Source organism: Oryx dammah, unplaced genomic scaffold (assembly GCF_014754425.2).
Source record: "Oryx dammah isolate SB20612 unplaced genomic scaffold, SCBI_Odam_1.1 HiC_scaffold_19, whole genome shotgun sequence".
NCBI lineage: Eukaryota > Metazoa > Chordata > Mammalia > Artiodactyla > Bovidae > Oryx > Oryx dammah.
In genome coordinates, this window is record NW_024070203.1 from 15828256 (window position 1) to 15851735 (window position 23480).

General features: G+C 46.7%; 1 protein-coding gene, 1 long non-coding RNA gene and 1 other non-coding gene across 3 annotated transcripts; 1 reads left to right on the forward strand and 2 right to left on the reverse strand.

The window, feature by feature from the left end:
* Positions 1 to 1998: 1998 nt before the first annotated feature.
* CHRAC1 (chromatin accessibility complex subunit 1) lies at positions 1999 to 5407 on the reverse strand. The gene is made up of 3 exons (XM_040261740.1): positions 5134 to 5407; positions 3234 to 3360; positions 1999 to 2646 (listed from the first exon to the last, which is right to left on the reverse strand). The coding sequence occupies exons 1-3, from the start codon at positions 5278 to 5280 to the stop codon at positions 2528 to 2530; spliced, it is 393 nt and encodes a 130-aa protein (XP_040117674.1). The 5' UTR covers positions 5281 to 5407; the 3' UTR covers positions 1999 to 2527.
* Positions 5408 to 6416: 1009 nt separating this feature from the next.
* On the reverse strand, positions 6417 to 6523 carry LOC120879144. Its single transcript, XR_005724712.1, has one exon. It is a non-coding gene; the product is annotated as a U6 spliceosomal RNA (small nuclear RNA).
* A 1185-nt stretch (positions 6524 to 7708) lies between these two features.
* Positions 7709 to 20106, forward strand: LOC120878858. The gene is made up of 3 exons (XR_005724634.1): positions 7709 to 8637; positions 14962 to 15235; positions 19694 to 20106. It is a non-coding gene; the product is annotated as an uncharacterized LOC120878858 (long non-coding RNA).
* The last annotated feature ends 3374 nt before the right edge of the window (positions 20107 to 23480 follow it).

The following is a 23480-nucleotide window of genomic DNA, read 5'->3' on the forward strand; positions in this document are numbered from 1 at the left end:
CGGGAGCCACAACTCCTGAAGCCCCAACAGCCCAGAGCCTGTGCTCCGCAACAGAAGAAGCCACTGCGATGGCTAGTCCACGCACCGCAGCTAGAGTAGCGCCCCCACTCGCCGCAACCAGAGAAAAGCCTGTGCAACGATGAGGACCCAGCACAGCCAAAAATAAATACATGAAGTTATTTTTTAAAAAACCTGTATATTTAAAAAGTGGATTTTAAAATATTTTAATAAAATTTAAAAACGAGGGACAAAACAGGAGCAACTGCCTGGGGATAAGGGAAGGAACTAACTTCAAGGGGATACAGAGGAACATCTGGGGTGACGGGATCGTTCTGTATATGCTGACTGCTGACATGACCAACAGAATGGACATTCAAGGATGATTTTATTGGATGAAAATTCAAACTCTATTTTAAAAAAAAGCCTGAAAAGGCAAGAGCTAAAATATACCTTATGTGAATAGAAATAGGGCTTATGGTTTTCTCTTGGGGATAGTAAAAACAATTACTATGAAGGAACAGTAAAAATGATGGAGATCTTCAATAATACAAAATGCTTTGTAATTTTTTAAGAAAGACATGCTTAGGCAGAGGTAATATTTCTTAGTGTATTTAATAATGTGATATGAAATTTTTCTCCAGGAATAGAAGTATTAGACAGTGCTTGTTTTTGGACTTCAGTGGTTAAGACTGCACGCTTCCACTGCAGAAGGCTCAGGTTTGATCCCTGGTTGGGGAACTAAGATCCCACATGTTGGCCAGCTAACACAGGAGACCCAGGTTCGATCATTGATGGGGAAGATTCCACAAGGCTCGGGGCAACTAACCCTGTAAGCCATAGCTACTGAGCCCATGCACCTAGAGCCATGCTCTGAAACAGAGAAGCCGCTGCAGTGAGAAGCCCGCAGACCGCAACTCGGAGTGGCCCATAGGCCACAGCCAGAGAAATCCTACACAGCAACAAAGACTAGGGCAGCCAAAACTAAACTAATTTATGCAAACAGAAGTCACCGCAATGAGAAGCCCACAGACCCAACTAGGAGTGGCCCACAGGCCACAGCCAGAGAAATCCTACACAGCAACAAAGACTCAGGGCAGCCAAAACTAAACTAATTTAAAAAAAAAGAATACGAGAGGGTTCTAAAACTAGTTCCGTGAAACATTTTACTATAAAAATATATACAGCTTTTAAATCAGAACTACAATGAGGTATCATCTCACACGGATTAGAAAAAGTCTACAAACAATAAATGCTGGAGAGGGTGTAGAGAAAAGGGAACCCTCTTGCACTGTTGGTGGGAATGAAAACTGATATAGCCACTATACAGAATAGTATGGAGAGTCCTTAAAAAACTAGGAATAAAACTACCATATGACCCAGCAATCCCACTATTGGGCATATATGCTGAGGGAACCATAACTGACACATACACCCCAATGCTCACTGCAGCACTACTTACAATAGATAGGACACAGAGCAACCTAGATGTCCACTGACAGATGAATGGATCAAGAAGTGGTACATACACACAAAGGAGTATTACTCAGCTATAAAAAGGAGTGCATCTGAGTCAGTTTTAATGAGGTGGACAAACCTAGAGCCTATTACACAGAGTGAAGTCAGTCAGAAAGAGAAAGATAAATATTGTACATTAACGCATATATAAGGAATCTAGAAAGATGGTACTGAAGAACCTATCTACACGGCAGCAACGGAGACGCAGACATACACAAGAGACTTTTGGACACAGTGGGGGAGGGAGAAGGTGGGATGATTTGAGAGAGTAGCACTGAAACATATACTACCATATGTAAAATAGAGAGCCAGCGAGAATTTGCTGTATGACACAGGAAATCCAAAGCTGGTGTTCGGGGATAACCTAGAGGGGTGGGATAGGGAGGGAGGTGGGAGGGAGGGAACATATGTATACCTGATTCATCTTGATGTATGGCAGAAACCATCACAATACTGTAAAGTAACCTCCAATTTAAAATGTAAAAAAAAAATACAGCTTTTAATGAAAAAGAAAAATTTATTTTACAGTTTAAAAAAATGCAGTATTTGGACGAATACAAAGCCAGATTGTCTTGAAATACAAAAATCCTACCTACAGACTACATATTTAGCTAAAACAGGATCTAGCTGTTTACAAGAACTAATTTCAAAATATACATATGTGAGTCTACACAACTGGTATTTTACAAGTTCTTGAAAATCTATCTTCAAACTAGAAAGTTAAGCAGAGTCCCTCTGCCTCTGGAGCTCAGCGCTGCAGATGGGCTGTGCCTTCCGGTACACAGCCTGTTCGCAGTCCCCTCCCACTCCAGGAGCAGTGTGGGCTTGGGGAAGAGAGGCTGCTGTCTGGGTTCCTTTCCTGTTGGCTATTTATGGCAGAGGTGCATTATGCTTGGTCTCAGCCAGGGAAGAACATAATGTACGTGAAGTCTCTGAAGGGTGGACAGACTAACACTTGCTTCACAGCCAAGGTGCTAATCCAGGAGGGTCCTCACCAGGCTGATCTTTGGGGTCAGGATTCTGCTTCGTCGTCCTCACTCTCATCGTTGTTATTCTCCTCCTCCTCCTCTTCTCTCTTCTCTTTAAGCATTTTCAGATATTTACTAGCTAAAATCTTCTTTGGTAATATATCTTAAAAACATAAAGCTAACATCAGCAATGCAAATTTCAAAACATGCTAGTCCCTGCTATGACCTCTAAAACTGGTTCCAAGACGAGACAAATTTCAGACTACATTTCTGGGGTGAAATAGCAGGAAACTAGCGCTGCCTCCTGACTAGTGACCTGTTTCTATTTCACTGATTGCAAACTATGCTCTTCTCTGTGCTGGTAACTACTGGAAGCAACTCTGTCCAACCCACTTGACACAGCGCTGGCCCCGAGGATCACCTTAAGCTCTTTTTAGCTGTGGTGCACACAGCTTGTTCCACGACAACAATGATGAGTTTCTGTTTCCCCAGGTAAGGAGGAGTCTGAGGGGTGGGCCTGCCCGGCTTGCCCAGACACCCTTTGCAGGTTGCCAACTTAATTCGTGCTCTAGGTAAACTGCATTACAAACATACTCAAATAGATAAAACTAAACCTCTGGTCCTGTGCCAGGTAAACTGTGGCACCTGGAGAAAGCACCAAAATGTCTATTTCAGTGAAAGCAGAAAATGAGTGGAGGAAAAACTGTAATTACTATTTTTTTTAACCAGACTGTTTCAAAAGTGAAGTACCTGCAAGAAACTGAAAAGTTTCCGACCCCTCCGCAGTATTCGATAAGTCACTATAGGTGAGGGCTTTCTTTTCTTTCCCACTGCCATGTCTGTAGGAATAGGTGGCAAGATATTGAACAAAGAGTTCCTAAAACAAAATGAAAAAGTAAAATGAAAGGTGTGCTTTGAAAACCTACCACAGACCTCACTTTTTAATTACATTAAGTTTAAATGATTGCAGATTATCCTGGTTCATCAAATTATAGGAGAAATAAAAGGAGAAATAAGAGGTCAGGAATAGAGTAAGGCTGAATTAAAGTGGGCAGGAAAACAGGGATTTCCTAAAAGTTTATTTTAGATTTCTAACTTACAAAAAAAATATAAGCAATAAATCATAACTGTTTAATGCCCAACCTCTACAGTTAAAGAGGGGCAAGAGACCATCCAAAAATTCTCTGCACTCAGGAACACACATTGTGTATTCAATGTACATTGTGTAGGGTGGTCCCCCTACAACGCTAAGGCAACAACCTGCAGGTAAAAAGTGATCAATTTCCTGTTCTACCCAGATACCTTTCCTAAGGCAACCACCTGAAATGAGCCTATGTTTTATTTTAAAGCCATCTAATTGAGTTAGTAAGGGATTAAAGAAGTAATTGCAAAACTCTTAACTCCTTAATATCTACAGAATGAAATGGTACAAATATCCCCAAACTACTCAATTTCCTACTTCCTTTAGCTCCGGTTTTGACCAACATACCCTCGGGACACTGTCTACCCAACCAACAGGGCTGGAAAATGGATTCCAAGGAAAGTTAAAGACTGAAGCAGAAACCTGAAGAACAGGAAGGTTCTGGCCTACCTAGACCAAATCAAGAGACAATTATTTGGGCCTAAAACTTCAATTCTGGCCCAGGATCCCTATAGTCAAAGCTATGGTTTTTCCACTAGTCATGTATGGATGTGAGAGTTGGACCACAAAGAAAGCTGAGCTTCGAAGAATTGATGCTTTCCAACTGTGGTGTTGGAGAAGACTCTTGAGAGTCCCTTACTGTACAGCAAGAAGGTCTAACCAGTCGAACCTAAAGGAATCGACCCTGAATAGTCACTGGAAGGACTGATGCTAAAGATGAAGCTCCAATACTTTGGTCAGCTGAGACGAAGAGCCGACTCTATTAAAAAAGACCTTGATACTGGGAAAGACTGAAGGCAGAAGGGGACGACAGAGAACGAGATGGCTGGATGGCATCACCGACTCAACGAAACTACGGGGGATAGTGAAGGCTGGGGTTCCGTAGCCCACGCGGTCGCCAAGAGTCGGACACGACTCGTGGACTATACAACTGGCCCAGGAGACTCGGGACTGCGTGGGCAAGCGGCCAAACCCGGCCGCACCTCCTGAGGAAGCCGCGGGCCCTCTCCCTGAACCGTTTAAGGAGCTGGGGCCCAAAGCCTCTTGAAAGACCGGAAGCGACGAAAGGAGGGGCTGTGGGGGCCCCTGGCACAGTGACGCTGGAGGAGGGGACATCAAAAGTCGCCTACGCGCGCAGCCCAGCCCTCCCCCGCGCGAAGGACGGCGGGAACGGGGTGGGCGTGGCGACGAGGGCGCGAAGGAGGGCGGGAGCGGAAAAAGCGGGCGGCCAGGCGCGCGAAGGAAGGCGGGAGCGGAGAGGGCGGGTGGGCGCGCGAAGGAGGGCAGGAGCAGCATCGGGGGGCGGGGCGAAGAGCGCGCGCGGGAGGTGGGGCGCGCGCGATACAAGAGGGGCGTAAGGCGGCCCTCAAAAGAAAAGGGGCGGCAGGGCAGGGGCCCGAAATGGACAGGGCAGCGCGCAGAGCCCGGCGGGCGGGGCGAGGCGCGATGGTTTCGGGCGGCCCACACCGCGGTCCCCCTCTCAACTCCTCCCCGCGCGGCCCGCCTCACCGTGGCCTTGGCGGTGAGCACCAGCGCCTCCTGGTTGATGCTGGACACTTCAGGGGAGCTCTTCATGATGACCCGGATGCGGGACAGGGGCAGAGACACCAACCGCTGCTCCCCGCACTTATCCTTGCCCACGACCACGTCCGCCATCTCTGCGCCCCGCCCCCGCGGCGGCGGCGGCAGCCCCTACCAGCCGCAAGGTGGCCGGCCTACACGGTCGGTGTAGGAGAGCGACGTCCCACTGCGCCGTGGGAGTTGTAGTGTTGGGTGGCGCGGCGGCGGGGGCGGACTACAAATCCCGTGATGCCGCGCTCTTCCCGCGGCTGTGCGCGCCGAGCGGAAATGCGACCTGAGTGGGGTGGGGGCGGCTGTCGGTGAGGGTTCGGCCTTAGGACGCTGAGAAATTCCTTGAAGGACAACAGCGTGGGAAGAGAGAAACCCAGGCAAAAATAGAGAAGGCTGGGCAGTGAGGAGAAAAAACTACCCTACTGATTAGAAAGCTCTCTGCCGGGAAGAGGAGCCGCAAGGCAAAGGCCCCGAGGGAGGACCCTTTTAAGAAGCGCAAAATGACCGCTCTGTGGGCAGGTGTCCTAGGTGAAGTCCGAGAGGTAGCCAGGGGCTAGGTCCTGTTGGATTATACTCTAAGAAAAATGGGAAGTGCTTGAAAGGTATCAGAGGGATGATGGGATGTGTGTTAAGTTTCAGAAAGATGCCTCTGACTTCTGAACGTGAATAGACCAGAGAGGAGTCGCAAGGATAGAGATTGTAGAGTTGAAGGTGATTGCAAGTGAGGAGTTGGATGCTAGTGTGACTGAAGGTGTCGTGAGTTAGGAATGGTAGGAAATAGCCACGGGCTAGATCAGATAGAGTCTTGTAAATCATGGAATTCTTTCCAGAAGAGTTGGGAGGCCCCACTTAAGTTTTGCAAGGAATTCAAGTGGCCATATGTGAATAGGCCATAGAGGAGTGAGAATGGAAGCAGACAGAGAGTGCAGATAAACTGTTACAGGGATGGAGAGAGGTGGTGGATATGGTAGATTATAGTAGATTTGGGGGACCTAATTTGAAGATAGAGCCAACAGGTAATCTCTGAAAATTCAATTAACTATCAAGAAGAAAAAAGGGATTTTATTCAAGCCAGAGGATTATATCGGAGAAGCAGATTCTCAGAAAGCTCTGAGAGCCCTTAATACCTATTAGAAGTCAAAGGCATAGTAGGTACATTTTCAAGACAGAGGATTGTACATCAAAATGACATACTGATGGGTTTTTTTGTTTTGTTTTTTTTTAATATGGAACGCTTCACGAATTTGTGTGTCATCCTTGCGCAGGGGCCATGCTAATCTTCTCTGTATCCTTCCAATTTTAGTATATGTGCTGCCGAAGCGAGCACCATACTGATGTTTTACATAGAGTTCACCAAGGATACACAACCCAGGTAAGCACGTGCAAAGCAAGTCACACGACCCCCTAAAGAGCTGAGAAAGCACAGTGTTCTTAGAAGTTCCACTGTTAGCATCAAAAGAAAGGAAAAAAAAAAAGTTGATCTTCACAGTTGAGCAGGCACTCCTGACTTTGAGGAGCTCTGGTGAATATGTAAATGCAGGTGCACACTGCACATCAGGGAGAGAAGAAGGAGGCCCAACAGAATTTAAAATTTAATTGTTTCCTTTTCTTGCCGTAAAATACAAATTTTACTTCATCATGGTCTTGCTAAGGGAAAGGATGGTGGTGCTGTTTACTGATCTGGGGAAACCAGGAGGAGCAAATTTGGCAGGGGTGTAGTTTAGAGTAAATAAAGTCTCAATTTCGTTGAAACACTAGTGGCAGTGTTGACTGGCCGGTTGGCTATTCCAGCCCGGCGTTCAGGCTGGAGCAGTGAAATACAGACCACCATTGTCTAGGTGGTAATTAAAACCAAGGACCTGAATGAACGTATCTGGGAGGAAAGTGTAGATGAGAGTACAAAGATCTGAGGACCATAACCTGGGTTACCCCAACATTTTGAGATGAAAAAAAGATCCAGCAAAGGAAACATGAAAGTGCCCATTGAGCAAAAGAAAACCAACAGATTATATATCCATATGGAGAAGGCAATGGCACCCCACTCCAGTACTCTTGCCTGGAAAATCCCATGGACAGAGGAGCCTGGTAGGCTGCAGTCCGTGGGGTCGCTAAGAGTTGGGCACAACTGAGCAACTTCATTTTTACTTTTCACTTTCATGCATTGGCGAAGGAAGTGGCAACCCACTCCAGTGTTCTTGCCTGAAGAATCCCAGGGACGGTGGAGCCTGACGGGCTGCCGTCTATGGGGTTGCACAGAGTCGGACATGACTGAAGCGACTTAGCAGCAGCAGGAATAATTTATGAGAAGGCAGTGGCACCCCATTCCAGTACTCTTGCCTGGAAAATCCTATGGACGGAGGAGACTGGTGGGCTGCAGTCCATGGGGTTGCTAAGAGTCTGACATGACTGAGCAACTTCACTTTCACTTTTCACTTTCATGCATTGGAGAAGGAAATGGCAACCCACTCCAGTGTTCTTGCCTGGAGAATCCCAGGGACAGGGGAGCCTGGTGGCTACCGTCTGTGGGGTCGCACAGAGTCGGACACGACTGATGCGACTTAGCAGCAGCATGTATCCATAAAGCCAATTGAAAAATACTGTTTCAGTGGGGTTGAATACTGCTGGGAAGTGGAATAAGACTTGTCTTTCCACTCAAAGGACTCTCTCCAAACCATGGTTTCCTCATTTGCAAAGATGAGACAGGAGAAGCGTACCGTCTTGGGTTGTTAAAAGGTGTGAACATGCCTGGTGCATAAAGATCAAAGCCATCCCCCCACCCATCCAGCAGTAGCTCCCTCTCAGGTCAGCCGTGAGCGTCAAAGGAGCTGAAAAGGAGGAAGTGCTTTGCCAACCGTGCAGCACTCTGCAGAAGCCTAAACTACTGTGTAAATTTTTCCGTGTTTCTCCTACAAGGTCCTTTCACCCCAAATCAACTTTGATTACAAAATTCACATGAAAGGGGTCCAGAAGATTAAAGGTGTACCTTGTTTAACCTTTTTGATTCAATTCTGCCTGTCACTTAGGCAATGATTACAAAACATAAAATGTGTACTCGCAGAGCGTGTTTCTGCAAGTTTTGAAGGCTCTGAAAAGCACTGCCCTTCAGTCTTAATGACAGGAGCCGAAGCCAGAGAACACAGATGCCCCAGATTATTGACTTCTGCAGTGCCAGAAGTCTTCACATCTCCCTTCGGCCATGATGACCCAGCTGCCTTAGCACCTACTGTGTGCTTTGTCTCTAGAAGGAGAAAGCCGAGAACACGAGGACAGTGTTATCTTCACCACTGTGACCTCAGGTCTTGGGCAAGACCCCCCAGTGCATGGCAGGCCCTTCTAGGCACAGAGGAAAGCTACAGGCAGTGAGCAAGACGGCTCTAGTCCCTGTTCTCACAGACCATAGTTTCAAACACAAGGAACATAAGAAAAGTAACATCCCCTGAGGTAAATGCTATGAGAGTGATGGCATGGTGTGTCTGAGAAATGAAACTTAAGGTCAGTTTTTTTTTTTTTTTTTTTTTAATGTTTATTTGTTTGGCTGCTCCCCATCCTAACTCGGGCTTGTGGGCTCTAGTTCCCAAACAAGGGATCCAACTCAGGGCCCCTGCTTTGGGTGGGCGGGGCCTTAGCCTCTGGACCACCAGCAAAGTCCCTAAGGTCAGATCTGGAGGCAGGAATGGAGCACTCTGACATGATAGCCTGTGGGAAAACCCCTGAGCCAGAACACGCCTTGGCAGATCTGAGGAACAAAAAGGCCAGTGTGGCTGGAGCTTAGCAAGTGAGGCAGAGAGTGCAGGAGACATGGTGAGCCAGGTAGGTGGGACCCATTCCAATGGGCAGGTGAGAAGCTTGGCTTGCTTTCTGAGAGCAGTGGAGAGCCTGAAGAGTCCTGAAGCTAGGGAGCAGACCCAACTTAAAAGCTCATCCTGATTGCCGGGGGGTGACTGACTGGCACCAAGCCCTGTGCCAAGCAGAGACGGAGGCGCTGTTTCAGTCTGCAGGATTCAACTCCAAGCCAAAGGAAAGCCTTCCCTCTGCAAACAGGCTACCCATGAGGGTCCTTGGTCCACACAGGAAGCAGACAGCCATCGTTTTTAAGTTTTGTTTCTCTAGAAGGTTATTGTTTGTTTGTTAATCAGGTTTCAAGGAGAAAGAGGACTTCAGCATATTTGAGAGCAGGATGGGTTAAGTTTAGGAAGGAGAGTGGCAAGCAACTGGAGGATGAAAAGAGCCAGAATAATTCAAGGAGAAAAGGAGGGTGAGAAGCTCAGGTTGTGGAATTGGCAGGACACATTGCTGTATTTGGCCATTTTGAGAAGTAAGGAGTGGGGCAAAGACAGAGATCTGCAGAAACAGGGAATGTGCCCAGCATTTGTAAAAAAGGAAACAAGCTTGGAACCTAACAGTGGGAGAAGGGAAGAATCTGATCCTCAGAACTTCCCTGCATTAGAAGCAGCACATGAGTTAGCAGATCATTCTGTCGTCGGTGCTCTTGTTCACCATGTATCCTCACAGCCTCTCAGGTGTGCCCGCTGCTTCTGCTGCCTCCCCACTGCACCTGCACCTGTACCCCGGGCGCTAGGTAACTATGCTTCCCAGAACCCCCGCCAGCTGGCTTCTGGGAGACCCAGGTGAGAGGGTGCAGCACGGATGGAGGAGGAAGCATCGTTTATGGTTGTGTGAAGGTGTTGGCAGCAGGTGGGGATTTGGGGTGAGGGGTGGTTACAGGGAGTCACCTGCACTGTGCACAATGGGGTGGGGTTCCACTCTGCGGCAGCACCTCGGGCAGTCTAGGGGGCAATGTGGGCCCAGCCCCCAGCCAGAGGCAGCAGCAGTTTCCTCATCTCCAAGCTGCATCTCAGTGGCAGCTCTCTCATGCTCCAGCGTATGCCCTTCCACACCCTCAAAGTCATTTCTCAGCTTTAAATCCCTCTCTGAAATATATGAAGAAGTTTCTGCTTTCCTGATTGAACGTTGAGATATATGTAGTTGGTACGGGAAACAGACCCACAGAAATGGGGATCTGGAGCTGATGGTATGATTGTGCTAGAGCAGAGATGACCTCCCTGGCAGCAGGCACTGGCCAAACAGTCACTTAGGCTGTCCCTGCCACTGCCTGGGTGACAGCCCGCTGAAGGCAAGGCTGCCCCAAGGCGGTGGAGCCTTGTGAGATGGGCTTTTCCTGAGATGGGGAGATTTCAGAAAGAAAGTTGGAAGCTCTGACTGTAAACTCTCAGAGCAAGCCCTCAGCCTTTCCTGATCTTTTGTAGCTTCAGGGCTGATGGGGCTAAAGGTCAGACCTGCCTGTAGTCTTACCTGAGACATAATTACCACAGAAGTTGAAGTCACAAGTTCACCTGGGCTTTTCTGTGAAGTTAGGCTGTTTATTGGGAAGAGTGGGGGTCCTGAGGCTTAGAAAAGGACAGTAGGGAGGATACTAGCAAAGCTTTAACCACCCCTACCGCTCTGAGCCTCTGTCAGAGCAAACAGCCCCTCTGCCTGCCTGAGCTCACTCCGCTCTCACCCCCTGAAGTCCTCTTAATGAGCTCACTGTGCTCACCTGGAATAGGGATGCTGAGCCTTCTCAGGACACGCCTCTCATTAACAACAGTCCATAATTGGAGTCAGATCCCACCGTGCCCTGGGAGGCAGCAGCAGAGGCCAGAGATGTTGATACAACAAAAGAATTGCAGCATACTCACTGCTTTCATCATTGGAAACTTGAGGAGTGTGTGAGGAATGGATTCTAATGACATCAGTCCAGGTGGACAGAGCTTAATGTAACAGCTTAATTTAACAGCTTTGGCTGTTAAATCAATGTAACTTGATTGATCAGTTAAATCAGTGTAACTGATTTACCAGAGAGTCTGGATTCAGAAGGGATTGACAAACGACTTCAGTCTTCTTGCCTTGAGAACCCCATGAACAGTATGAAAGGGCAAAAAATTATGACACTGAAAGATGAACTCCCCAGGTTGCTAGGTGTCCAATATGCTACTGGAGAAGAGTGGAGAAATAACTCCAGAAAGAATGAAGAGGCAGACCTGAAGCAAAAACAACCCCTAGTTGTGGAAGTGACTGGTGGTGGAAGTAAAGTCTGATGCTGTAAAGAGCAGTATTGCATAGGAACCTGGAATGTTAGGTCCATGAATCAAGGTAAATTGAAAGTGGTCTGAGAGATGGAGATGGCAAGACTGACCATCAACATTTCAGGAATCAGTGAACTAAAATGGACCAAAGTGGTGAATTTAATTCAGATGACCGTTATAATCTACTACTGTGGGCAAGAATTCTTTGGAACAAATGGAGTAACCCTTATAGTCAATAAGAGTCTGAAATGCAGTACTTGGGTGCAGTCTCAAAAATGACACAATGATCTCTGCTTCCAAGGCAAACCATTCAATATCACAGTAATTCAAGTCTATGCCCCAATCACTAATGCCAAAGAAGCTGAAGTTGAATGTTCTGTGATGACCTACAAGACCTTCTAGAACCAACACCAAAAAAGATGTCCTTTTCATCATAGGGAAGTGGAGAATGTAAAAGTAGGAAGTCAAGATATACCTAGAGTAACAGGCAAGTTTTGCCTTGGAGTACAAAATGAAGCAGGGCAAAGGCTAACAAAGAGTTTTGCCAAGAGAATGCACTGGTCATAGCAAACACCCTCTTCCAACAACACAAGAGACAACTCTACACATGAACATCACCAGATGGTCAATACTGAAATCAGATTGATTATATTCTTTGCAGCTGAAGATGGAGAAGCTCTATACAGTCAGCAAAAACAAGACCAGGAGCTGACTGTGGCTCAGATCATGAACTCCTTATTGCCAAATTCAGTCTTGAAGAAAGTAGGGAAAACCACTAGATCATTCAGGTATGATCTAAATCAAATCCCTTATGATTATACAGTGGAAATGATAAACAGCTACAAAGGATTAGATCTGATAGATTGCCTGAAAATCTATGGACAGAGGTTTGTGATATTGTACAGGAGGCAGTGATAAAGACCATCCACAAGTAAAAGAAATGCAAAAAGGCAAAATGGTTGTCTGAGGAGGCCTTACAGATAGCTGAGAATAGAAGAGAAGCTAAAGGCAAAGGAGAAAAGGAAACATATACCCATCTGAATGCAGAGTTCCAAAGAATAGAAAGGAGAGATAAGAAAGCCTTCCTCAGCGATCAATGCAAAAAAATAGAGAAAAACAACAGAATGGGAAAGACTAGAGATCTCTTCAAGAAAATCAGAGATACCAAGAGAACATTTCATTTCAAAGATGGGCTCGATAAAGGACAGAAATGGTATGGACCTAACAGAAGGAGAAGATTATTAAGAAGAGGTGGCAAGAATACACAGAAGAACTGTACAAAAAAGATCTTCATGACCCAGATAACCACAATGGTGTGATCACTGACCTAGAGCCAGACATCCTGGAATGTGAAGTCAAGTGGGCCTTAGAAGCATCACTATGAATAAAGCTAGTGGAGGTGATGGAATTCCAGCTGAGCTATTTCAAATCCTAAAAGATGATGCTGTGAAAGTGCTGTACTCAATATGCCAGCAAATTTGGAAAACTCAGCAGTGGCCACAGGACTGGAAATCCTGTGATTTCCAATTTCCTGGAAAATTCCAATCCCAAAGAAAGGCAGTGCCAAAGAATGCTCAACTGCATAATTGTACTCATCTCACATGCTATCAAAGTAATGCTCAAACTTCTCCCAAGTAAGGCTCCAACAGTATGTGAACTGAGAACTTCCAGACGCTCAAGCTGGATTTAGAAAAGGCAGAGGAACCAGAGATCAAATTGCCAACATCCGTTGGGTCATTGAAAAAGCAAAAGAGTTCCAGAAAAACATCTGCTTTATTGACTATGCCAAAGTCTTTGACTGTGTGGATCACAACAAACTGTGGAAAATTCTTCAAGAGATGGGAATACCAGACCATCTGACCTGCCTTCTGAAAATCTGTATGCAGGTCAAGAAGCAACAGTATGAACTGGAAATAGAACAATGGACTGATTCCAAATCAGGAAAGGAGTATGTCAAGGCTGTATATTGTCGCCCTGCTTATTTAGCTTATATACAGAGTACATCGTGTGAAATGCTGGGCTGGATGAAACTCGAGATGGAATCAAAATATCAGTAACCTCAGATATTCAGATGACACCACCCTTACGGCAGAAAGCAAAAAGGAACTGAAGAATCTCTTGAAAGTGAAAGAGGAGAGTGGCTTAGAACTCAACATTCAAAAAAAAACAAAGATTATGGCATCTGGTCCCATCACTTCATGGCAAATAGATGGGAAAACAATGGAAACAATGACAGACTTTATTTTCTTGGCTCCAAAATCACTGCAGATGGTGACTGCAGCCATGAAATGAAAAGACACCTGCTCCTTGGAAGAAAAGCTATGACCAACGTAGACAGCATATTAAAAAGCAGAGACGTTACTTTGCCGACAAAGATCTGTCTAGTCAAAGCTATGGTTTTTCCAAAGTCATGTATGGATGTGTGAGTTCACTTAGTTCAATTCAGTCTCTCATTGGTGTCCGACTCTTTGCGACTCCATGGACTGCAGCATGCCAGGCTTCCCTTTTCATCACCAACTCCTGAGGTTTACTCGAACTGTGAGAGATGGACCATCAAGAAAGCTGAGCACCAAAAAACTGATGCTTTTGAACTGGTGTTGGAGAAGACTCTTGAGTCCCTTGGACTGTGAAGAGATCAAACCAGTCATTCCTAAAGGAAATCAGTCTTGAATATTTATTGGAAGGACTGATGCTGAAGCTCCAATATTTTGGCCACCTGATGCGAAGAACTGACTGGTTGGAAAAGACTCTGATACTGGGAAAGATAGAAGGCAGGAATTTTGCCCTAAAGGTCCAGGAACAAGTGATGAGAATGAAAGCAGAACACAAAATCTGGTGCAATGGGTCAGGGGACCTGCAGCCTCTATTGGACTGAGGTGCAGAGTCCACTCTGAATCCAGCTTTTATTCCTGATTGCAGACTACAAAACTTTCTTTGATCTATCTTTCCCAAGACACTACATTGACATAGTCTAGATCTCCTTGTTTTTACCCCAGGCCATTCCCTTCTAGTCTTTGGAACAATCAGCAAGTGCATAGGCAGTGTTCATACCTAACACTGACTCCGTGTTCCACGGTCCATACTTTCATGATCCCAGTCATACTCCCTTCTAGGTCTGGCCTTGGGGTTTGTAACAAGTCTATTAGTCTAAGAAAAATATGAAAAATAATCATCAAATCATGCTGTTTTTCCAGGTGCTATTTCTATGAAATTTCTCAAGGCTGTGAAAGTACACTATTAGAAATTCCCACTATGCAGGAGGAGAAGGGGATGACAGATGATGAGATGGTTGGATGGCATCACCAACTCAATGGACATGTGTTTGAGTAAGCTCCGGGAGTTGGTGATGGACAGGGAAGCCTGGCGTGTTGGAGTCCATGGGTTTGCAAAGAGTCGGACCTGACTGGTGACTGAACTGAACTGGATTCAGTGTGTGTTCACTCCAACATCTGGGAGGGGCTTGATCACTTTGCTTAGCTAAGCTGGAGGCTCTCTGACTTTCAAAGACTACTTGAACCTCGTCTGAGTGTGCTTTTTTGACCCCTTCACCAGATAACCCCACAGATCTAGGGCAGGGTGTCTGGGGCAGATCCCAGGAAGAGAATCCTAGCACAGACTCTAAGGGGCAAGGAGCAAAGATACAGCTGCTGAAAATAACTATTCTCCATTTGAACAACAGCTCCAGATCTGCTGCTGGACACTGGTAGAGAGAGACCAAATACCAGACCCCACGAGAGTATGTGAGCTGAGCTGCATGCCTCACTGCACTGTCCAGGGGAGGTTGATGTGGAAGATGATGCCAGCCTTGAGCACATCTCTGGAGCATAAGGAAGTCACATGAACTTGTGGCTGAGACTCTAGGACACCTCCTCCACCCCCCAAGCCCCCCACTCCCCACAGTGACGGCCTCAGGAGATTCTCTATGGGCAGAAGAGTGCCAACCTAGGACCCAGGTAATAGACTGCTTTGTAAATATGCTGGCACCAAGCACACTGGGAATGCTACACCAAGCAGCTTCACCCAGTGTGCCTGAAAGGTAGAGGTGAAGGGGCTCCCCTAGAAGGCCACCTGCCTGGGAAGAGAGAAAGCCAGAGGTCAGGATCAACACCAGTTCAGGGGCAGCAGCTAACAGATTGACTGGTGCTCTGGGAGCTTGGAAAGAACAAGATTGGAGACTTAGAGAAAAAAGGGTCTGGGGAAGGGGTTTGTGGGTGAACTTGCCAAAATGAGGAGAGGTGTGAAGGTAAGTGTAGCCTGTATCCATGCCCACCAAAGGGCTCCTACATGGGAGGCCTCTGGTAAACAGGTGGCAGGGTGCCTCACTTGTGCACGTCAGCTGTTCTCTGCAGCCACTCTGGCATTGCCCAGTGCTTGTTCCACTGAGCTTATGTATAGTGGCTATGGCCCCATCTGGGGCTGATGCAGGAAGGTCATTGTGGACCTTCCATCTTTCTGCTCTGTCATTCTTGGAATGTTGGTTTTAGTCTTCATGTTTATTGCCTCATAGTTCCAAAAGGGCTGCTGCTGTTCAGACTTCACTGCATTAGATAGGAATAAGGGGAGAGGGCCACAAGCAAAAGGCTCTTTCCTCATTAGGTCTCAAGCCTTTGTCTTTTTCCAAAGGAAGAGAAGATCCCCTTAGGGGTTTTCTTCTTCCATTTATTTGTCGGAATTGATTCACCCAGAGACCAATTATTGTCTGAAGAGAAGGAGACTGCTAGAATTGCTTTATACCAATTAAGATTTAACCCCAGGGCTATCTTCCTGTGATCAAAGGATATCTGATCCCCACTGACAAAAATTGAGGGACATGGGAGGTGAGGTTTGAGGCAAAGAATGATTGTAGATTAGAGAACAACCAGTATCTGCCAAAGTTGGCAACATTTAAAATTCTGGAGATTTCACCTGTAAATCTATCTCAAAGAGTGGGAAGGTCAGGGGACATGACCCCACGTTGCTTCATGGCAGAGTTGGTGGCTGTCATTAGATGAGTCACATGCTCTTGGGTTTGCCACAGTTCCCACCACTCTCTATCACTCACCTGTCTGCTTTATCATCTCCACTCCGTGCTTGACTCCTGGGAGCCTTTGACTTTGTGATCCCAGACTTAGGACATTGTTTTAGAGCCATCTGTTTGTGCACGTGTTTCTCCCACTGGACTGGCACAGTGTTTGGCTTGTAAGATGTAAATAAGGTGGAAAAGAAAGAAGCCTTTCCTAATAAGCCAAGCTATTACATTGCACGAGGGAAGTGGGTAAAGGCTTTCCCATCACAAGGACCTAAATTACTAACTTACTAGCTCCCCTAGTCGGCCTATCACGTTCCTCCCCTGTAAGCTAAGGGTGATCACACCTGCTCCCTGAGCGTCACTGAAATGCTTATATGATATAAAGAGAAGCTTGTATAATATAAACGTTATATGCATAAAAAGCCCCAGGCAAAAAAACCCCAAAACATAGAAGTTGGAGAGGCACTTTTCCAAGAAGGAGGAAAACTGAAGTTGAAATGAATTTGGAATGGGAATAGGCAGGAAGATTTTTTTAGAGCTGAAGCTACATCTTATTTTGCTTTGCATGGCTGAAAGTGCTTAATAAATATTGAATAAAAATAATAATGATCACTTAGCTCAATAGAATATAATTATACAAATTGTAAAAATATAATTATACCAGGCTGTCATTACAGATAATGACCTGAATACAGGGCTAATGTGGGCAAACCAGAGCCCACCATGGTGACGGTTGCCAGCAGGCAGGCAGCTTGCAGAGCTGCTCCAGAGATTCCTGTGGGGAGCAGATGGGAGGGGGCTGGTGTCTGGTGGTGGGGGGCAGGGGGGAGCAGTCTGGGCCCAGAGGAGAGGCTGGCAGTCCAGCATAGAGTAGTGGGAAGTCATCAGAGAGTTTCCAGCAGGAAAGTGACAAGAGCTGACATATACTTTTGGGGGGATAAAATTTTTATAATGGCAAAATATAAAATTTACCTTTTGAGCCTTTTTTAAGTGTACAGTTCAGTGGCATTAAGTGCATTCATCCTGTCGTGCAGCCGTCATCACCATCCATTTTCAGGACCTTTTCATCTTCCTGAACAAAACTCTGTCCCCGTCAAACACCCACTCACCACCCCGTCTCCCTTCAGCCCCTGACCCCCACCATCCTACTTTCTGTCTCTATGATCAAGCCTACACAAGGTCCCTTATATAAGTGGAATAATACAGCATTTGTCCTGTTGAGACTGGCTTATTTCACTGAGCATAATGAACTCAAGCCTCATCCATGTCAGAACTTCCCTCCTTCTTAAGACAGTAATATTCCATTGCATGGATGGCATTTGGTTTATCTGTCCAAGGGTGCTTGGGTAGATTTCACCTTTTGACTGTTGTAAATAATGCTGCTATGAGCATGGGTGTTCAAATGTCAGTTCCAGTTTCTGCTTTTAACTCTTGGGTATATATATATATGTATGTATGTATGTATATATGTTCACCCAGAAGTGAAGTTGCTGGCTGTTGTTGTTCAATCACTAAGTCATGTCTGACTCTTTATGACCCTGTGGACTGCAGCACACCAGGCTTCCCTGTCCTTCACTGTCTCCTGGAGTTGTTCAAATTCATGTCCATTGAGCCAGTGGTGCTGTTTAACCATCTCATCCTCTGCTGCCCACTTCTCCTTTTGTCTTCAATCTTTGCTAGCATTAGGGTCTTTTTCCAATGAGTTGGCTCTTGGCAACGAGTGGTGAAAGTATTGGAGCTTCAGCTTTAGCATCAGATGTGGGTGGGGAGGAGAAAAGGAATCAAGAATGATTCCTTGGTTGTGGATTAGAGCAAATGGTGGTGCCTATTTCTGGGATGGAAAGAATGGAGAAGGGACAGGTTTGGAGGCAGGAATGTCCAGAGTTCCCTTGAGAGTACAGATACCTGGGAGACAGCCAGCAGGAAAGAATGGCAGCCACACCATGGACCCCCAGGCTTGGGGCCCAGGGGAGACTGCAGGGCTTGGAGGAAGGATGAGTCTCAGGACTGGATGGGTGACCTGTGGAGCCTGGAGACTGGTTGGGCAGTGAAGGAAAGAGAGTAGCTAGAGAAGAGAGGTCCAGGGAGTCAGCCCACCTGGTTATTCCACGCTTGGGGCCTGGAGGAGGAGGAGCTAGCAAAGGTGGCTGTAAGCTCCTGGGGAGATTATGCCTGAGCATGGAAATCTCAGCAAACCCAGGGGCTGGGGTGCACCCAGAGCTGGTGCCCTGTGGCTGCAAGAGGAGCCAGGGCCACAGGGGCCAACTGGGGAGCCTCCTCCTTAGCCTTGGGAAGCCCCAGCCCCCCATGCAGCCCACTTCTGGCCCACCGCTCTCCACCAGCTCCCCCACATGTCCCTTCTACCTTCCCTTCTTCCCCCCTTGAAAACTTTCCTAACTGCCTCCCCTGTGTACCCATCTCCTCTGGGTCACCACATGTGGTGTGTCCCTGTCCAGGGAGCTAGAGCCGGCAGAGCCCTTGCAGACTGCCAGCATGTGGTTGTTTTTTTTTTTAATACAAATAATTTTTATTTATTAATTTTTCTGTTTATTTTTGGCCGTGCTGGGTTTTCGTTGTGGTGTGGCCTTTTCTGTAATTGCGGCAAGCAGGGGTTACTCTCTATTGCAGTGCACGGGTTTCTCATTGCTGTGGCGTCTCTTGTTGCTGAGCTCAGGCTCTAGGGCCTGTGGGCCCAGTAGTTGCAGCTCCCAGGCTCTCAAGCACAGGCTTAATAGTTGTGGCTCATGGGCTTCGTAGCTCCACAGCATGTGGGATCTTCCCAGACCAGGGAGTGAACCTATATCTCCTGCATTGGCAGGTGGATTCTTTACCACTGAGCCACCAGGGAAGCCCTCTGTCAGTGTGTTTTATTCATCTCTGTTTTCCCAGCACCCAGTATGGAGCCTGGAATGTGGATCTCTAGACAGACAGAAGAAGGGGTAATTTTAAAATTGTGTTTCTCGTTACTGTTCTAATTTCTGTACCCTGATCCTGTACAATATGTGTACAATATGATTATTAAGAATAACAAAAGATTTTAAAACACCCAGAGAAGTGGAAGTGGAATAAACATTGGTTTAGAATTGATAAGAAAATGACAAAAGCCAAGTGCCTTCACACATGCATTCGATAGGATGGATGGGGTGTCCTTGGTGAGCAGCACTGGGCCAGGGGCTGAGGACACCGCTCTGCTTGAAGAGGCATGGCCGTGGTCTCCAGTGTTGGAGAGTGAGCAGTCACTGCTGCCCCCCCCGCCCCAGCCCCCGCCGCGTGGCTGCTGACAAGCTACGTGGTACAGACTCTTTGGAGAACAGGTTGGCAGTTCTTAAAAAGTTATTACACGTGACCCAGCAGTTCCAGTCCCAATATTTACCCAAAGAAATGAATGCTTATGTCCACACAGATGATTGTCCCTGAATGTCCGTATCAGCTTTACTCATAATGACTAAAGATGGAAACAACCCAAATGTTCACGAACAGATGGAGCGTAACAAATGGTGGCACGTCCATGCAAGGGACTCAGCAACAAACAAAGAACTGCTAAGACATGCAGCAACCTGGACGAATCTCGAAAGCATTATGCGAAAGAAAAGAAGCCAGACGCAGAAGGGGACACACTGCATGCCTCCACCTATCTGAGATTCCAGGCTGGGCAAAGTGAATTTACACTGACAGAAAGCAGACCCTCAGTGGCCTGCCAGGGTGTGGAGGAGGCTGACCGCAGGAGGCATGGTGGAAACGAACTGTAATTTGATTGTGATGGTTGGTTACAAGGGTGTATACGTTTGCCAAAATTGATTAAACTGCACACTTAAAATGGATGCCTTTTATCTTATGAAATTATATCTTGATGAAGTTGGTTTTTTAAAAAAGGAAAGACACTGTCTCTGCTCTTATGGAGCCAGTGTGGGCAGAAGATGTAATTCAAGCAATAGCGGATATGCACACAGTCATGAACTATGGTCGGTATCCCGAGAAAAGTGCACAGGGGCTCAGAAGGCACCCCACAGAGGGAGCCCCCAAAAGCAAGAGGCTGAGACACCACACTTGGGGGAGGCAAAGTGAGTTTCACAGTAGGGATGACTCTGACCTGGAACTTGGCATCCTTTTTTTTTTTTTGGCTGTGTGTCACGCCGTACTGGATCTTAGTGCCTGACCTGCTATTGAAACTTTGCCCCCTGCAGTGGAAGTGCCGAACCTTAACCGCTGGACCGCCAACAAGTCCCACTCAGCATCCTTCTAGTCATCATCACAGGTAATCTTTTTCTTTCTCAGAAGCAACACTTCTTGAGTTTAGAGGAAAATGAGAGGAAGACCCGTCACACTACCTCACACAGATCTTGGCCGCTGCCCTTCCAGACCTTCTGCCTGGAGCTGGGCCTTGAGGCAGAACGGGAAGGAGCCCCCCAGCTGCCTAGAGAGGGAAAGGCAAGCTGGGCAGAAGGAACAGCCTATGTGAAGACGGGGTGCGAAGTATACTCCAGGCAGAAGCTCCACTAGGAATCATGCTCCCAAGGCTGCCTGGGCTAACACCCGCATTGGAGAGGACAGGTCAGGCTCTCAGCTGCAGTTGGGGCTGCAAAGAGGGAGTGGCCAGGACCCGAATTCCTGATGGTGGGAGGTGGGGAAGGGATGGAAAGGGGTGGAAATCTTACCATCATCCCCATGGGTCCATGCCCTCCCTTGGGCCTACAGAATTTACCTCTTGATTCACAAACCACAAAACTCTTCATTCTACCCATCAGCAATTAGGCTTAGAAATAACTGGGGAATCATGTCCCCCAGGGTACTCATGTGTTGCCCACATGGCCTGATTCCTCCCCAGGCGGGCCTACTGTTTCTGGGGCACTAACACCCCTATTGTCTCTCTCCTTTATGTCTCTCATCAGAACCCAGCATTTTCCTGGTTTCCCAGCTGGAAACAGTGTGGCTTGTTTTGCGGGTGGGCCCTAGTTGGGCAAGAAGGAGACAGCTGGGGATCTGTCCTACTGAGAGCTCGTGTGAGGTAGGGGGGGCGGTTTCTCCTTCAGTGAGGGTTGCATGGAGCTTTCAGTCACTCACAGATCAGCCTGCACTGCAAACCTTCTACCCCAGCTCCTGGGAACTGAACTCAGCCCAGCGGGAGGGATTTGCAAAGCCCTCGACTTCAGACCTAGAAACCTGCTCCGGGATCTGAATGCCTTTCAGTGCGGCATCCTCAGGAGCCCTAGCCCTTCCTGACCCCACCAGTGGCCTCCGGGAGCACTTTTGAAAGAAAATTTTAATTAATTCATTTTTGGCCACACAGCTTATGTAATCGTAGTTCCCCCACCAGGGATTGAACCCAGGCCCCTGGCAGTGAAAGCGCAGAGTCTTAACCACTGGACTTGCCAGGGAATTCTCTGGGAGTGCTTTTTGTCCTGCTGCTCATTTGGGTGCTCAGTTTTACTATTCCACAGGAAGGAGTTTTTTTTGGAGAAGGAAATGGTAACCCACTCCAGTATTCTTGCCTGGAGAATTCCATGGACAGAGGAGCCTGGCAGGCTACAGTCCATGGGGTCCCAAAGAGTTGGACATGACTGAGCTACTGTCACTCAGGGAGGGGTTTGCTGGTCTGTGAGGCATGGGGCAGGTTGCTCTGGCTCTCTGCCCACTCCACCCCGCAGCCATAAAAGAACAGCCCCCACTGAAGCCTGGTATGAGGATCTAGGGAGTCAGCCCCAGTACCTGGCACAGAGCAGGCAGTAGATAAATATCTTACATTTTGCCCTGTGATCAAGCAGCTGAGTGTTTGCATATGTCCTGGTTTGTATAGAAGGTCCTGGTTTACATCTTTTGAGTCAGAGTGGTAATTAAGAACTCTCCTCCTCACTCTCAAAAGTGTCCTAACTAGGCTGAAAAATGATATTGTTACCATAGCATGAGCCAACCACCTTGATCCTTTCTCATCTCAGAAGGAAAAGGAAGAGAGCTTGCTTTATGTCGTTGTATAGACTGAGAGTGAGCCAGCATCCCACAGAGAGGGGTTCCAGATAGGCAGATGGCTTTCTTTCCCACAGAGAGGGCTGGGTTGGGGTGCTAGAGGGCACACCAATCAAGTTTACATTCCTTACGAGACAAGATGCTTAGCCTTTAGGGTAATCCTTGCTTTTTTTCCTTTTTAAAGAAGTCTTTTGAACAATATATATACATATATATATTGTATATATTGTAACAACATATATACATATATATATTGTATATATTGTAAAAACATATATACATATATATAGTATATATTATAACAACATATATACATATATATGTATATATTGTAACAACATATATACATATATATAGTATGTACAATATATATGTATAACAATATATACAATATATATGTATAACAATATATACAATATATATGTATATATATTGTTACAACATACACACATATATAATATATATACATATATGTGTGTATATATATATACACACACACATATATGTACACATAACTATATATATGTGGGATTTTTTTTTGGTAAGAATATCTCTCTTGGGACTCCTTTGCCTTAGTTTCAAGCAAGAAGCAAACATGCAGGGAACGCCAGCTAACATGGTGAGCACATTCAGGAAAAGCCAGTCGGGGCCAGAGACGGCACTGTTGCCCCCTTAAGAGCTGGGAGGGCCATGTCAGCATCTCAGGCACCTGTGTCATCAGGTGCCTTCCCTTGGGGTCTGAAGGAGGCCTGAGCCCCAGAACAGGGGATGTGAACGCCATGAGACGCCACAGAACTCCCTTCAGCCTGGAATCGTATCGGCTCAGTGTGGTCACCCTGTGGGAGGTCCTGCTGATCAGAGGCTCTCAGGGTGATTTTCAGAGGGTTTCATTAATAAGGATGATGAAATGAAGCAGTGGTTCCTTAGTGAGCAAGACTTCTGTAGAAAGGCTCTCAGACACACCTCAGGGGTTCAACTGCTCCAACTTACTGAATGGCTCTCTTGTGTTTGTATCTGAGGCCTCCAAAGGCCTTTGATCCAAGAACTCTGCCCCTGGAAATGTCTCTAAGGAAATCACCTGAAATTTGGAAAGATCACTGTGCACAAAGATGTTCATAACAGTATGGTTTATAACAGTGAAAGTGGGACAGTTCAGCTGTCCAGTGATAGGTATTGGGTTAAATGCACTGTGGTGTAGCCTTGACAGGTTCAGGTACTGTCATGCCCTC

What these genes read in the sequence shown, in the direction of transcription:
- CHRAC1 (XM_040261740.1), bottom strand. Translation starts at nt 5,280, where the DNA reads ATGGCGGACGTGGTCGTGGGCAAGGATAAGTGCGGGGAGCAGCGGTTG. An exon ending in TGCTCACCGCCAAGGCCACG is followed by an intron (nt 3,361 to 5,133) that starts GTGAGGCGGGCC and finishes ATTTTGTTTTAG; the next exon opens with GAACTCTTTGTTCAATATCT. An exon ending in AACTTTTCAGTTTCTTGCAG is followed by an intron (nt 2,647 to 3,233) that starts GTACTTCACTTT and finishes TATGTTTTTAAG; the next exon opens with ATATATTACCAAAGAAGATT.